We start from the raw sequence: 16,866 nt of genomic DNA, 5'->3' as shown, positions 1-16,866 counted from the left end.
AGAATAGTGCAGTTCGCTTCGTCTTTTGTTGAGCTCTCGTAAGAATGCCTGAGGACGAATCTCCAATGACTTGAGTTTTCAGATGATCTTTGGTCCATTTAGATAATGGAGGGTAGTTTGGATCATATGGTGGATCCAATTCCGCATTCACTTCTTCAAATTCTGATTGTACATCCGAATCATCATTCGCATTTCCATTCTCCCCCTCGAATGATGTATGATTGTCACTTCTGGATTCGGATTCTCCCCCTGGAAAGGTGGCTCTAAAATGACATCAGGGGTTTCGTTCTCCCCCCTGAATAGGTGTATTATGAGAGGAGGTTGAAGAAGAACACTCCCCCTGCAATGTAACATTCACATCTGAAGATTGCGATGGACCTTCATGGTCTTTCGAAGTGGGATTTTCCTATTCCATTTCTTTTGCAGCATCATCAATGATTTTCTTCAATTTGTCGACTTTATTATTAGCTGCTTTGGACTCGGACGAAATTGCTTTTTTTGGTTCGTCAAAAAGATTCATAAATTCGTCGTAGAGAGTAGAGAGGAATTGTTGTTGCATTCACTTGTGGAAAGATCTCCTTTATTTGACTATCAACTTTCCGAAACCTCTTTAAATAATTATCATCGAATGTGACATAGTAGGTTTCTTCAATCCTTTTGGACCTTTTGTTGAGAACCCTATATGCTTTGGAGGTCATCGTGTATTCCAAAAAGATACCTTCATCAGCTTTCACATCGAATTTGTTCCTTTGTTCTTTAGAGTTGAATATGAAACACCTGGAACCAAACACATGGAAAAACTTTACGTTAGGTTTTCATTTGTTTATGATTTCATAAGGAGTGACATAAAATCGCTTGTTGAGGATTGAACGGTTTTGGGTGAAACATGCAGTTCCAATTGCATCGGCTCAGAAGTAAAGAGGCAGATTCCCAAAAGAAAACATGGTTCTTGAAGCTTCACACAATGAGCGGTTTCGCCTTTCAACGACCCCGTTCTGTTGTGGACTATAAGGAGCAGAAAAGTTATGCGTTACTCCTTTCACAGTTAGAAATTCTTCAAACACTTGGTTTTTGAATTCCAGCCCATTGTCGCTGCAAATATTGCGAACCAGCTTTCGTAATTGTAACTCAATCTGCTTTATGAAGTCTTTTAACTTTGGAGTGGCTTCAAATTTCTGCTTAAGAAAGTACTGATGGTTTTTGAGTACTATAACATCCCTATGGTGCACATACAACCCTAATGCTTTGGATCTAAGTTTTCTCTAGTTATACATGCAATTTTCATTTTCCAAAGCATGAAGCCTAACTAGCATACAACATTGATATTTGAAACATAAAGATGAGTTAGATGATTACCTCTTTGTTGTAGCTTGTAGAACTTGGCCTTACAAGAGCTTAGCACCTCAAATGTGATGCCTCAAATGTTTCACAAAACACCAAGAACAAATGGAGGACAATGTGAGTGAGAGTGGGAGGCACCAAAATCGGCTAGCTTCTTCTTGGAATGCACAAGTGCCGATTTTAGGGTTTAGGGGTTACATTTATAGTGTAGAATTCCAAGAGTCACTTGTAAACCCTAATTCTTACACTTAGGCTTATGATCCAACAATTGATTTGGACTAACACTCTATGGACTATCTCATAATCTTAGCCCATCACAAATCAATCATGGATCATTATCCCAAACCATATGTGTCACTGATTTACATAATCAGTCCCCGTTAATTTAATCAGTCTCTTTTGATCACTAAATTAATTCCAAATTAATTATTGATCAATACTAATTAAATAATATGATTTCTCAATTAATATATTATACTTATAATATATTAATAAATCACAAATAACCTCTTTGTCAAATATCCATCCTATCAAATTGTTCTGGTGAATGCAACCTAAAATGGACCATGCTACTATCGGGTCAAGTACATACCAATTATAGTTATGGGCTTAGACACCTAATCCAACAGTCTCCCACTTGGATAAGTCTAATAACTATAACTGCAAGTACGACCTCAAAAACCGACTAGCAATCGTAGCTCTCAAAAGCCGTTGTCAACTCTGATCAATACGTGTCCTGTAGATAAGAGATCAAATATTTCTCCATTCTACAATATATCGTATGGACTGGGACATGGATTATAATCATTCTCTATATCCATGTGTTGTTTCCCGACTTCCGATTTATGATGACTGAAAATAGACTACATTGAACACATCAACTTAGTCCAGGCTTGGCCAAGCACTTAGGGTGTCATCACTAAATCATCGAGGGGCCCACTGATATCGCTTTTATCCCTCTTAGGGTAAAAAGAATGGATAAACTTCGACTCATATGCTTGCTCAATTTACTCATTAAATCACACACAACAATACGTTTTATAACACCAAGGAACTGGTGCATTTACGTATCATCAATGTGCAACTGACTTGTAAACTACAACTCATATGTCTCCGTTTCAAGAATATAAGATATTATCATCTCACAATCACTCGTGATAAAATCCATGAAGTGATTCGGATGAGCGTGGGTTTAATCCAATACTCAAATCTTATTACAGGAGTATTCATGAACACTGTAGCAAACTTGTGCTATGTCTAAACGCTTAGACAGTCTACAGTCGGATTCATGACAGTCTTACCTCATTACTTACTTCCAAAGTATGATTGACTGTGGATGTTTGAATAATCTTTTTTATTCGGGAAGTAAAACATGCAAAGTGAAACACAAGAATAATCCAATCCAATATGGGCTCAACCATATTGATTACACATTATTCATTGTATAATGTTTCGATTAATCAACTTAATACTTGAATTAAAATAACAGTTATCCCATGCTCTAAGCATGCACACTATGGTTGCCTATGGTCCTTACCTTGTGAAATAGATCAATTGAACACATTTCCAACGATGCTCATTTCACAATTTTCTAATCCTTATTATAAGTGTAAGAATACAAAATCCTTGCCACTAATAGAATCCGTTAGAGTCTAAACTTTACGCATTGTTCCTTTTGTAATGTCGAGGCACAAAAATCACAGAGACTTGGCGAATGATATTACAAAGTATTCCATTTGAGAATGTTACAAGACAATTCCCTGGAATTTAAGTCTCACATTCAAAGATCATTCCTTAAACATCCTTCTTGCATTAAAGTTTCTAACTCACACAAAGATTCTTAATATTCAACTCCCATTATGGAAACATTCCCATAATTTCCATATGACTATCTATTCTAAATACAATCCCATCTATTCTGAATTATATCAATATGGTCCATCAATTACTATACCTCCAACTGTTCGCAAGCAACCAATCTTCGGTAAACCTTAGATTGTCCTTGACAGTTGTTTAACAACTTTAGTCCTATAAAGTTTTGGTTGTTTTTCCCTCTTAATGCGCTAGGCATTTGGAAAAATTAGAACAGGCGAATATTATAGCATATACAATCAATCCTATATCTGAAGCATATGGGATACGATTCATAATGTCTCACATAAAGACATGATACTAGACCAGTCTCTTGCTATAATATTTCCATATATAGAATTTCAAATGTTGAAACATTTCAACATTACATTCATATATATCCATGACTAAGTCTCATTAAATTTCAATCTATGCTTTTAGATTCGAAATGAAGTATGACTGCCCTTTCCCTTAAATTTTACTATAGCGAAACAACTTTCCAACCTCTGCAACTTTGCAAATTAAAACTTTGTTTCCAATATATATATAGCATTGATAACGTGCAACACTCAATGTAATAATTGTGCTCCCAGTAGCATAATGATTACATACTTACAAGCATAACACTTATGCTCCCACTAGATTTGACATGTACCCAAAAAACAGCTCGACTTCTAGAAATCAATACTTATTGACTTTCTTACCAAAGTTCAGATTTCTGATACAAGATGCTTCGATAAGACTTTATCTAAGCTCATACACCTTTTATTAGAAAGCTCATATGTGTGTCTAAACTATTTCAAAACTTACAACAACAAGTCCTGAATGTTCAAACTTTTTGCCATTTCTCACAATTCGAACTATGAAGAGGGATGACGTAATCATAATCGAATTTGAGAACGCAATTAACACAACTGCTATCTCCTCAAAATCTTCTTAGTGAAAGTGTTTCCTCACAATCATTTTCATGAAGTGGAGAGAAAACTTATGTCATTTAGGTTTTATGGTGTATGTGTTCCTATCCATGTGAATCTCTCATTTTCAATCATTATCATAAGACAAGGTCTATGATAAATTCAAACTAATATGGACTGAACTTGTTCAATCTTAATTTCTTGTCATGTGGTGGCACAAGGGCCTACCATGTCTTCCAAGTTGTTGAGCAGTTCACCATTACAGATCAAGTAACTTTCATTGATCAAGGTGCTTTGCCTTATGCAAACAATTTAGAACTCATAGAACTCACATGCATAGTTAACTTTAACTGGAATGAGCACAGAAACAAGAATATGTCAACACAATCGGTTACAAACCTCAATTCGTGCGCTAGAGATTAACAATAGATTTACTCTTGATTAGTTCTTGAAACTTTTCAAGATCTTTAAGACTCCCACCGACCTCTTGACATATAAGATTATCTTCTCAAGAAACCTTTCTTGATAAACAAATATTCAAGAGTTAGTGCGGATTCTTATCAAGAATGACACTTCATATAATTGGTCTCAGTTGGTCTTTGTCTTATCCAAGACATCACAACTACCAATTACAAATGTGCATGAGTAAGAAAATTTTTCTACTCCACATTTCATGATGTATTATAAACCTACTTAGGATATGTCTCTCAAGACACAATCTCGGAGTATAACTCTAAGACTTGATTTTGGAACTAAGTATGACTCACCTTCTTGATTTAACCATTTCAACAATTCACGATTCCTCTTCTTAGCCACACAAATGCATTAAGATGTCCTTAGAGGATCAATTGTGATATAGTTACATAATCATAAGGATAATCATAAAACACGATACTCAAGTACTCTCGTTTCCTTTCAGATTGGAGAACCTTTTATCTTTCTGCCTAATTGATTCCTTTTATTCATTCTGCTATACTTTGAAACTTTTCAAGGTATTAGAATTATACTTAACCTTGTAAGCATAACCATATTTATTGAAATTTTAGTAAATCATGACAAATAGACTTTATTGTCCTTTGTGGTGGATCTGACCAGTGCACATCAATGTGTACTAGATCCTTTATTCCTTCACTCGACTCACATACATATGTGAACAAGGAATTAGTCCCAATTTTCTCAAGTACCAAGATTTTCATACATCATATAATTCAAATCACATGATTCCAAGTTTCTGTCCAATTGAAACATGAGCGATGAGAATCTTTCCTTACTTAGAAAATTACGACACTACCACAATTGATATGACTAAGAATCAAACCATTTTCAACATTGCTATTAATAGAAACATACAAACAACAATTTTCACAAATGTCATTGCAAGGAAACATAAATAAGATAAAATAAAAAATTTTATTTATTTATAAAACGCGTAAAACTTTTCCTTACAATGCAAATACAAATGAAAACTATGTTTCTAAATATTCTTAAGCAATCTATCATAACTCCTATACAACAGCTCAAAAATCTGATCATTGAACCATGCGACCGAAATCCATCTCTTCGCGACCAGACTCAGCTCACTCTTCCTTTAAGCTTCCTTTCTTTTCTGCAAAACATCAAAATGTAACTTTACATCATGTAATAAGAATCACTAAATAGGAACTTAATAGAGTTAGATAATGGACTACCTGGAGTAGAGTCATACATTTTGACTTTACCCTCCTTGCAATCTTTCAGGTAGATACGGCAGCTTCGCATCCAATGCCCCTTCTCTTGACAATAGAAACAAACAGACTCTTTTGGAATGACACATGGGACAATCTCAGACTTAGCCTTTCTCTTTACCATTTGGTCAAACGGTTTGACCTTGGCTGATCCCTTTCCATCGGGAAGAGAAAAATTTTCTGGACTTCCAATGTTGCCATTGTCAATGTCCATGGAAGTTTAGGAGATTGATCTTCCAATCAAATTTGCTTGACTAGTGCGCCAAATCATTGCTGATTCAGCAACAAATAGGTAAGATCGATAAGGGTCACGTCGTGATCTGTCATATAGTAGTCTTTAACAAACTGACCATACGACTCGGGAAGTGATTGAAGAACCAAGTCAACAGCCAACTTCCTTGGGAAAACGACACCCAACATTCCCAGCCTGTCAAAATGCAACTTCATCTCCAAGATGTGAGCACATACAGACTTTCCATCTTCGTGTTTACTGGCCAATAGGGCTTGAGTGACCTTGAACTTTTCAAGTCGACGAACACGTGGATCAGGGAGAATAATTGGAGGAGGTGGAGGAAGTGAAGTATGATTTCCAGTTCCACCAATGCACGACAAAGAGCTTGATCTTTCACCTTGATCGCCATGTGGAATATCATCTTCATGAGGAAAGCTTTTTCCAAAAGGATAAGGAAGACCATAGTTGTCAAAACTAGACATCTACAGATGGGGAGAAATTCAAGTTAGTTGATTTAATCCTTAATATAACACCCAAATGAAATATTAAGGCTAGGATACAACACAATAATTCACAATTCGGAAGAGGGGTATCGTAATCCAATTGCAAATTATTTGAAGGTAGGTAAATGATGATTTACCAATACCACCATGAAAACGAAATTTTTAAACGAATTAGGTTTTAAATGAAATTCCTAGATCTTTTGAGATTCATTGAATTTTTTCAATGGTATGTTTAATCTCGATTATGCCCTTCAAGTTTGTGACTGGGATACCAAGGATCACAAACAAGGTGTGAATAACCATGCAAATTAGCTTGGTACTCTCGATGTCATTAATCACCTAATCAATGTGTTGGTTAACCACACATGCTCCATTGATCAATGATAATTCACGAGCTACCCATTTCCATCCTTCATTAGTCCCATATTAGTGTGTCGGTTAACCACACACGCTCCACTAACGACTAATAAGGTGCAATGTGCAATTTCATGGATTAGCACCAAATTCACATTTTTCCTAAGTAAGTAAGATTGGGAATTTATAAAGCACTTAGTTACTTATATTTCATTATACTTATTAATGAAAGTTGTCTTATCCTACCCGTTCGGCTAACGACCCTCCACTAGTCAAGGGTGCGGTGGGTAAGAGTGTATACCCAATGATGGTCATTTTACAGACCGCTTCCTTAAACACCCCTTATAGACCATCTTTGTGAATGAGGCCTACTAACGGTAAGATTGACTTTTAACTTATACATATATAATATATTAGACTTTTAATTTTATATAGTATAAGGGTGTATTTTACACATTTAAAATACTTGGTGGTTTAATCTATTAATAAATTAGACTTTTAATTTAATTAAATTTAAACCATATGATTATGGATTTATTAATTTTATCTTTTAATTAAACATTTAATTAATTTAATAAAATCCATAAAGGTGTAATTTGAACTATTCAAAACATCAAGGTTCTCAATATAAAAATTCAAAATTAATACTATGTAGTTAATTTTTAAGTTAACCAAGAGTTGCAATTTTTGAACATTTTTCAAATTACTAAGGATTTTTGAATTTAATGTTTCATGAATGAGACTTTTCAAGTTTCAAAACTTGTTCCAAAACTTGAGGGCAAGTTTTGAAACTCTTCAAAACCTTTTGAATTTCCATAACTTAGACTTTAAAGTTCCATAAATGAGATCTCTTAAACTCCAAAACTTGAGGGCAAGTTTTGAAACTCTTTAAAGTCATTTAGATCAAATTTTAAACTAATAAAATAATCATATAATTTTATCTATTATCAATTTGACATGATTCAACTCATATAGCAAGATAATTTCAAATCAAATAATATAAATAATTAGTTTAGCAATTATATTAAAATTTTGACAATTATCTTTTAATTTGGATGAAGATAATCATTAACTTATCTTAAAAAAATGATTTTTTAGTAGTCAAAACAGTTTGTGGTAATAATTCTAATCCAAAACTTGGCCAAAAAACTGAAAATCTGCCCACTGAACAATCACCACGTCGTGGTAACTATGACCACGTCGTGGTCATCATGCAGATTCCAAAAACGATTTCTTTTTTGCTTTGAACAATAAACCAATGCATCAATATAACAAAAAACACTCATGGCTCTGATACCACTAATGGGTTTTGAGCACTATAACATCCATATGGTGCACATACAACCCTAATGCTTTGGATCTAAGTTTTCTCTAGTTATACATGCAATTTTCATTTTCCAAAGCATGAAGCCTAACTAGCATACAACATTGATATTTGAAACATAAAGATGAGTTAGATGATTACCTCTTTGTTGTAGCTTGTAGAACTTGGCCTTACAAGAGCTTAGCACCTCAAATGTGATGCCTCAAATGTTTCACAAAACACCAAGAACAAATGGAGGACAATTTGAGAGAGAGTGGGAGGCACCAAAATCGGCTAGCTTCTTCTTGGAATGCACAAGTGCCGATTTTAGGGTTTAGGGGTTACATTTATAGTGTAGAATTCCAAGAGTCACTTGTAAACCCTAATTCTTACACTTAGACTTATGATCCAATAATTGATTTGGACTAACACTCTATGGACTATCTCATAATCTTAGCCCATCACAAATCAATCATGGATCATTATCCCAAACCATATGTGTCACTGATTTACATAATCAGTCCCCGTTAATTTAATCAGTCTATTTTGATCACTAAATTAATTCCAAATTAATTCTTGATCAATACTAATTAAATAATATGATTTCTCAATTAATATATTATACTTATAATATATTAATAAATCACAAATAACCTCTTTCTCAAATATCCATCCTATCAAATTGTTCTCGTGAATGCAACCAAAAATGGACCATGCTACTATCGGGTCAAGTACATACCAATTATAGTTATGGGCTTAGACACCTAATCCAAGAAGTACACCCAAGTGAAACGAGAAAAATCATCTACAATAACAAGAATATACTTATCACCACCAATACTTTCAATTGCAGAAGGACCACAGAGGTCGATGTGCAAAAGTTCGAGTGGTTCAATGACTTTGTATTCACTATAGTTGGATGACTCTTCCTGCTTTGCTTCCCCATTTCGCATGCAACACAGAGATGGTCCTTGTCGTATTTTAAGAGAGGAAGCCCTCACACGTGATCACCAAGAACAAGCTTGTTGATATCTTTGAAGTTGAGGTGCTAAAGTCTTCGATGCCATAGCCAATTATCATCTGTAGGTGCTTTCGTCAGGTAAGCAAATGGCAGGCTTCCCTCGGATAGGATTCATGTTCAGTGGGTACATTTCTCCTTTGCGTTTTGACTTTAGAAGCAATGACTTTGTCTTTTTCTCAATGATTTCTGATCCTTCGTCATCAAACGAAACTTTCAATCCTGTGCCAACAACTAACTGCGAAACACTTATAAGATTGTGTTGCAATCCCTCTACGTATGCCACTTTGCAAATAGAAAATTATCCATTACTGATCATCCCATATCCTTTAATCTCTCCAAGTGAATTATTTCCGAAATTCACTCTTCCACCGTCTTTCAGTTCTCTGTACTCTCGTAATTCCTCCTTCCTACCTGTCATGTGACGCGGGCAGCCACTGTCGATGTACCATTCTGAGTCAAACTGCTCGTCACGTATTACCTGTGAAAGTTAAGAAGATTTAGGAACCCAAATTTGTTTGGGCCCTCGTGAGTTTTTCACAGGAAAAGAAATAGAAGGATCAACCAGATATGTTCGTTTTATTAAGGCTGTTTTATCTTTCTTTGTGATTTTAAAGATAGTAATCCTATTATCTTTTAAATCCGCATCCGTGGTGGATGGTTTCTTTTGTTTATTCTGGATTTGCTGTTTAACAGCCTTTTTCTCAACTTGCTTAAGATTAGCTTCAGATCTTTTCAGAGGAACTTTAGACTCCAAAACCATCTTTCATTTGCCTTTAACGTCTTGCGAAGCCTTGATTGAATGTGAAACATTCTTGTTATAAAAGAAGTGAGAGGTGATTTTCTGCACAAGTTTCTCATGATCTTGAAAAGATGGTTTTTGAGAAACTTTTTGATGCGAGACCTTAGGGACATGATTTTGTTGAAAGATCTTAGGTTTCGCAGATGAAGAGACTTTCACATTTGGATTGAGCTTTTCTTTATGAACGAAATTCAGATTTTTAGACTGCCAGAACTACTTTCTTTCCTTAAGATTCTTGTTATATCTAGCATTCCTTTGGTGTTTTTGAGTTGCGAACTGCTCTGAGGATTTGTGAATACTGGCCCTAGGTTTTGGCTTTCTTGTAGGGGTTTCGGTCCGAACTGACGATGTATCACTTGGAACACTCTTAGTTCCACTTGGACTTCCTTTTTCGTAGCTTGAATTGACTTTATTTAGGGGTTCTTATATGTATCTGCTCTTTATTCTCCACGAGGTCATTTCATATAGACCTTTGGTTTCATCTGCAATGTCGATTGGAGCAGACCAGAAGTACTCATCACATCCATCTTTGTTGTCATCATCGACCATGGACGTTAATTCAACTGTTTGGTTTTTGTCCAGTCCTTTAGTTGTAAAAACTTGGTTAGGAATAGTTTGGACTTTAGGAAAAACAGTTGCTTTGGCTGTTAAAACTTCAGGTTTGTTTTTAGAAATACGTGCGAACTCAACTGAATTTTCAAAAATTAACACTTTCGCAGGTCCAATTTTGCTTTTACCAAATTTTGAACAGTCAACCTCATCCTCTACAGAGATTTCACTCATATCACTTTCATCGTCAAACTCAGAAACGTTTTCAACATTAAGTTCATTTTCTGAATTTAACTTGGTGTTTAGTGAGTCAAATTTCTGAATTTAACTTGGTGTTTAGTAAGTTTATTTTATTAATGATTCAATTTTGTCCAGTCCTACTTTGTAAGCATCTGAAGTTTCATCTGAAGAGACGATGGATTCACACCTGTAATAGCCAGTGTCAATTCGTCCTCTTTGAATTCGAGAAAGGGTAAAACCATTTTGTGAATTTTCTCTCCAATCCCACAATTAAGATGCAACTGAGTGACATTGAAATAAAGTCTTTTGGCAATCAAACAAAAAATATTACGCTATTTTAAAAGACTCAAATTATCCCTCTATAAGTAAATCGACTCATCCCTAGACTTAGATAAATCAAACTCTATCTTCTCAATCCACATGCGTCTCTCCTCACTCTTTGACGAAACCCTGCTGATTTGATCGATTAAGTTAGAGTTTGTTAAACGAGTTCTTTTTAAACTATCACTAAAACTTGAAAAAGTATATCTTAAATCATTTAGTTCAGTTTCGTAACGAGATAAGGGTGTATTTAGAGTTTCGAGAATAGAGTTTACCTTGTTGATGACCTGCTCACACTCACTTATTTGTTCAGGAACAGTTTTTGTAGCGAAGCAGCTGTCAGCAACACGATCACCATCGGTAGCATATCCTCTTAGTCCTAACACATCGCTCGTCACCATCAAGTATCTACCTCCAAACTGTGAATCTCCTTCCTTCGATACAAAACTTCTTCCATGAGTAGGCATGCGAACCTCCTCATATTCGGAATCAGTGGACCAGACTTCAACCCTGCCAAATTCATCTTCAGCATTGTTTTCCTGCACAATCAAAGCAGGCATAGAGTTATCAGCATTCTTTTTCTTCTTTATCTCCTCGAGCTTGCAGAGATGGTATGTCTCATCGTCTTCTCCTTCCTTCTTCTCGTTCAACCTTCGCAACATGCAATCCTTGGCTAGGTGGTTTTTTCCATGACAATAGTTACAATCATAGCCAGAGTCACCCATGAGCTTCTTCTCCTTCTTGTCCTCTTCTTTATAAGAACTGTTTGCATTCTCCTCTTTTACCTTCTCAGAGCTGTAGCTTCCCTGCCGGTTTCGATTCTTGTTCCTGTTGAAGTTCTTATTTGCAAACCTCTTTAGGTTGGACACCATCATTGCGAACTCTTCTTTAGAAATTTCACAATCAGAGAGCTCAAACTCTGAATCATCATCTTCTGCAGCCTTCTTACCCTTAGCTACAAGTGCCAACGAACCCACTCCAGAAACAATTTTGCCTTCTTTTGTCACTTCATCTTCATGTGACCTTAGGATACCAACAAGCTTAGCCAACGTGTAGTTCTTAAACTGCTCATGTGCTTTAACCGTAGAAACAACACCCTTCCATTCAGACCTTAGACCATTCATGAACGTGAATTTTTGCTCAATAAGCTCACGTCCAATCTTATGTTTCATCATCCTGTTGAGAAGATGATTATAGCGACTAAAGGTCTGATCTAAACTTTCTTCAAGCTTTTGCACAAAAGCTCCAAACTATGACAACAATAAAGTTTGAGTCGAATACTCCAGATCAGCGTCAATATAGTACAATTCCTTAAGCCTATCCTAGATACCTTTTGCTATATCATATGAACTAACCAAACAAAAGGTGTCTGGTGGTAGGGTAAACCTAATAATCCCCATTGCCTTGACGTTGCTAATTAACTTTTCCTTCTCATCTTGTGGAACATCCTTCACTTCAAGAAGAAGCTTGTTATAGTCAGCCTGAGTTTTAATTACTCTCATTGTTCCAGTATGAACAAACGTCCCAACTGTGATGGCATCCCATATCAGATAGCCATTGTCTTCTAGGCGAAGGACGTAGTCTTCAAAATGAAACGCCCACACTTCATATTCACTAGGGAATAAGATAGGAATCTTGGTTGTGAATCCAATGCCGCTTGAGAGATTTATCGAGTTAACGTGAGAATCTTCTGAATGCATGTTTGTATATCGAACAAAACCTGTATGAACCAGATGTGTAAACAAGATTAGGGTAATATTAAGATCAAGGTCAGCGTCAACAGTTGAACAAACGATGATGACGGCTGGAACAAGATCCAATAATAGTGGAAACCCTAAAAGCTTCTTTCAACAAAAGAGATGCGTATAGATTACACAGTCTCGTGCTCTGATACCAATTGTTAGGATTGAATCCTAGTTAGATCGAATAGATTCAAACAAGTAAAGAATATGAACACGACAAATAGATCAAAATGTGCTTAATGATTATAAGCCACAACCTCAGAAGAACTCGATGAAGAATTGCTACTGTAGAGGCGTGTAGGGTTACAAGACTATTTCCAAAGTTACAAAATACGGTGCATGCATGCAACTTAAATACTATAACCCTAATAATAAATAACGGGTGGACAGGCCCAACCCGGTTACAAAATGGACTAAATAAATAAACACAATAACGCAACACATATACCCAACAGTACAGATAATAGGCACAGATAGCATTTAATTATCTAGATACTTTATATCTATATGTAAGCTGAAAGTGACTATGCACTCACTTTTTAAAGTGCACGGCTAGAAAGTTGGGCAGCGCTTTTCTTCAGTACTTAGCTTTTCCTTTTATGTGACCTAGATTCTATTATCACTAAGTGTTAGTTTATTATTCTCAATGACTAATGATAGTATAGATTCCTCAACAATCCCAATGTCTACATCAAGATCTATCAAGTAAGGAACAACCAGGTAGGATCATATCGGAGGTAGGGTCCGTTTGGTATACATAGTATACTGTTTGGCAATCCCACTTTAAACACCTTACTAAATCCAGCCTAGATATCATCCCCATAAGTAAATAAATCAATATAACGACTTGAAATCGCTGATAAATCTTATTTATAGATTCATAATAATGACTATGAATATAAATATAAGTTACACTGGAAGCAATATGAGTGTAGCATAACTTACATAGATTTTTCCTAACAAAAGTCCAGAAATTGCACTAGCAGAACTCCGGCATGATAGCTACTAATGTTGGGCACTCAGGGATCTCAGGGCTTCGCCAAAAGACCCTAAATAGTAAAGATTTTTCGGACCAAGTGTAGAGAGATTCAAAGGAGAGAGTTGGAAAAGGTGTGGATGAAGAATGAGATCTTGCGACTTATTTATAGGTTGTTTTGGGATGTGTGCACCACACAATATAGGTGTGTTCTGTTCCCATTCGTGGTCAGCACTCCTCCTTTTAGTGACGGACACATGGCGATCAAGGGTTGGAGCAACAAGGCAAAGTGGGTAAGTGGGGTAGGAACTTCAAAACTTCATACCTCGGCCACACAAGCTCCATTTTCGACGTACACTATATGCATGCATAGGTATTTCTGAGTACTAAAACTTTCATTTGGACTTCGTCGACTAATTCTCAGACGATCTTAAATTTAAGAATCTACGAAGATTACACTGTTAACGACCATACATGTAAGATTCATAACTTGTACATATGGACTCCATTTTTGACTGTCTTTATATTGTTATCCTATTAATGAGATCTTCTACTCTCATGTAGATTGTTTTGGCAAACAATTGACCAATCAAAAATTCGATTTCTGTGTTTACACTATTGCGCTGAAACTTTGAAAGATCATAACTTCCTCATGTGAAGTTAGATTTAGGCGTTCTCTATATGCACGCTCTCGGTTTTACGATCACTACGACTTTCATTTAGATTGTTTAGGCTAATAAACAACCTATCTCTGATTCACTATTTACGACGCACTTTGTCGTATCCGGTTTAACGCGAAACTTCAAGTGATCATAATTTCTTCATACGAAGTCAGATTTCGGCGTTCCTTATATCCCCGAAATCCTCATCACCACTACTTCAACTTATCCTAATTAATATTTTGTATTCATAATTTTTTTAGCCCTATTTATTAAGCTTTCACCTAATAGTATATACATATAATATAAGCACATAGATCACATAGATTCAAACAATTCCCTTTTATTTATTCATCAAATGATTATAACTGTTGACCTACATCGGTTACATATTATAATAATTCCTAGCGAGAAACACATGCATTACAAAGAGCCCGTTAAAGAGCTTGTTGATATATATGATCCAAGAAGGTCGGAAAAACTTAATTATGAGGAGATTAAACTTTTGGTCGAGAAAGGTCCTAAAAGAGATACTAGTATTATATATGGTCCCTACAATAAATTGGGTAGACGATTTTCTACAGCTTTATACACAAGAACTTTATCAAATTTGGAGAAGTGTGATAGAGAATGGCTAGTATATTCGAAAGAGCTCGATAGGGTATTTTGTTTTTGTTGTAAAGTGTTTAGAAAAGGGATTTTGAAAGGTAAATTGGGTGATGAAGGTTACTCATATTGGCACCATGTTACCACTAGAGCTAAAGAACATAAAAATTCCTTTGATCATCTCACAAATAGGAAAAAGTGGTTTGATACACGTAAAAGATTGAACTTGAACGAAACAATTGATAAAGTTCAATACGAGCAATTCAAGAAAGAAAGAGATTACTGGAAACAAGTCCTTTTGAGAATCATCGGAGTAGTGAAGTTTCTTGCTAAACATAATTTAGAATTTCGCGGATCAAATGAAAATTTGTATCAGAAAATTAACTATAAAGTGTATTTTTTTTGTTTCAATTCCACCAAATACCTTTTTGTTAATTATTATGACTGATTCCACTTCTTATTTCTTAATTGTATTTAACAAGTAGTGGACATTTTTTGGGTGTCAGTGAAATGTTGGAAGAGTTTGACACGATTATCAAAGAGCATGTGCGACGAATCACAAGTGACAGGCTTCATGTGCATTATCTTGGGCACACGATCCAAAACGAACTAATACTTTTGATGGCTCAATATATTAAGAACTTATGAAGAAGATAGAGGAACAAAGTACTACTCAATCATACTTGATTGTACTCCTGATTCAAGTCACCAATAACATATGACTATAATAGTGAGGTATTTAAGGTTAACATATAATTTTATTGTCAAGGAGTCCTTTTTAGGTTTTTTGAATGTTGATGATACCTCCAGAAAATGACTATTTGATATTACACTTAAGGAGTTAAAGTCTTTTGTTATTGAAATTGATGATATGTGTGGTCAAGGCTATGATAATGGAACAAACATGAAAGGAAAACACCAAGGAGTGAAAAAGAGATTTTTAGATATAAATCCTAGAGCATTTTACACTCCTTGTGGTTTTCATTCTCTTAATCTAACATTATATGATATGGATAACAAGTGTGTTAAATGGAAAGGAATTTCTTGGGCTCATCCAACGCATTTATACTATCTTTGTAAATTCTACTAAGAGGTGGGAAATTATAAAAGATAATGTTCAAGCTTGGAGTCTTAAGTCATTATGTCAAACTTGTTGGGAAATTCGGGTTGAGAGTGTAAAGGCTATTAAACTGCAACTTGTTGATGTACCAGAAGCTTTACTTCAAGTTGAAGAAATAGATAATGATTTTGCAATTGCAAGTGAAGCAACTTCACTAGTTGAAAAAGAACATGGTGACTTTGAACTTTCCGTATAAACTATTATCTACTATCAAGTTTAAACCATGTGAATTGTAACATCCAGTTTCGAGAAGCTTCTTATTTCGAGATTTATGGGTATTAAATGGATCAAGTTAGGACTTTGGAATTTAAAGGGTTTGGGTTTTAGACGCAATTGGGTGTGGATTATATAGGTTGTGTGCTCCAAGCTTTCGGATTATGCATTGCAGTCCAATGGTATAATGGTAAAACTGATGCTTCAGACCTTTTCTTAAAATAAGGATTTTAGTTCGGAAGGTTTTAAGTCAAAGGAGAGTAGATGGGATTGTATGGCTTTTCATTACCTTTCCAAGCATATAAGGAACGCCAAAAATGGAGTTGGGACGCAGAAGTTATGGCCTTTGGAATTTAGAATGTGAAAGGGATTTGGTTGTACAAGGTATGTAAGTTGGG

General features: G+C 35.4%; 1 protein-coding gene across 1 annotated transcript; it reads left to right on the top strand.

Annotated features, from left to right (window-relative positions):
• Positions 1–14,947: 14,947 nt before the first annotated feature.
• Positions 14,948–16,451, top strand: LOC145164475 (uncharacterized). The gene is made up of 2 exons (XM_079083189.1): positions 14,948–15,504; positions 16,157–16,451. Exons 1-2 carry the CDS (start codon positions 14,948–14,950, stop codon positions 16,449–16,451), a joined length of 852 nt encoding a protein of 283 aa, XP_078939315.1.
• The last annotated feature ends 415 nt before the right edge of the window (positions 16,452–16,866 follow it).

Source organism: Lactuca virosa, chromosome 3, assembly GCF_052849685.1.
Source record: "Lactuca virosa cultivar CGN04683 chromosome 3, Lactuca_virosa_CGN04683_v6, whole genome shotgun sequence".
Lineage (NCBI taxonomy): Eukaryota > Viridiplantae > Streptophyta > Magnoliopsida > Asterales > Asteraceae > Lactuca > Lactuca virosa.
This window is presented reverse-complemented; position numbering and strand designations above follow the sequence as displayed.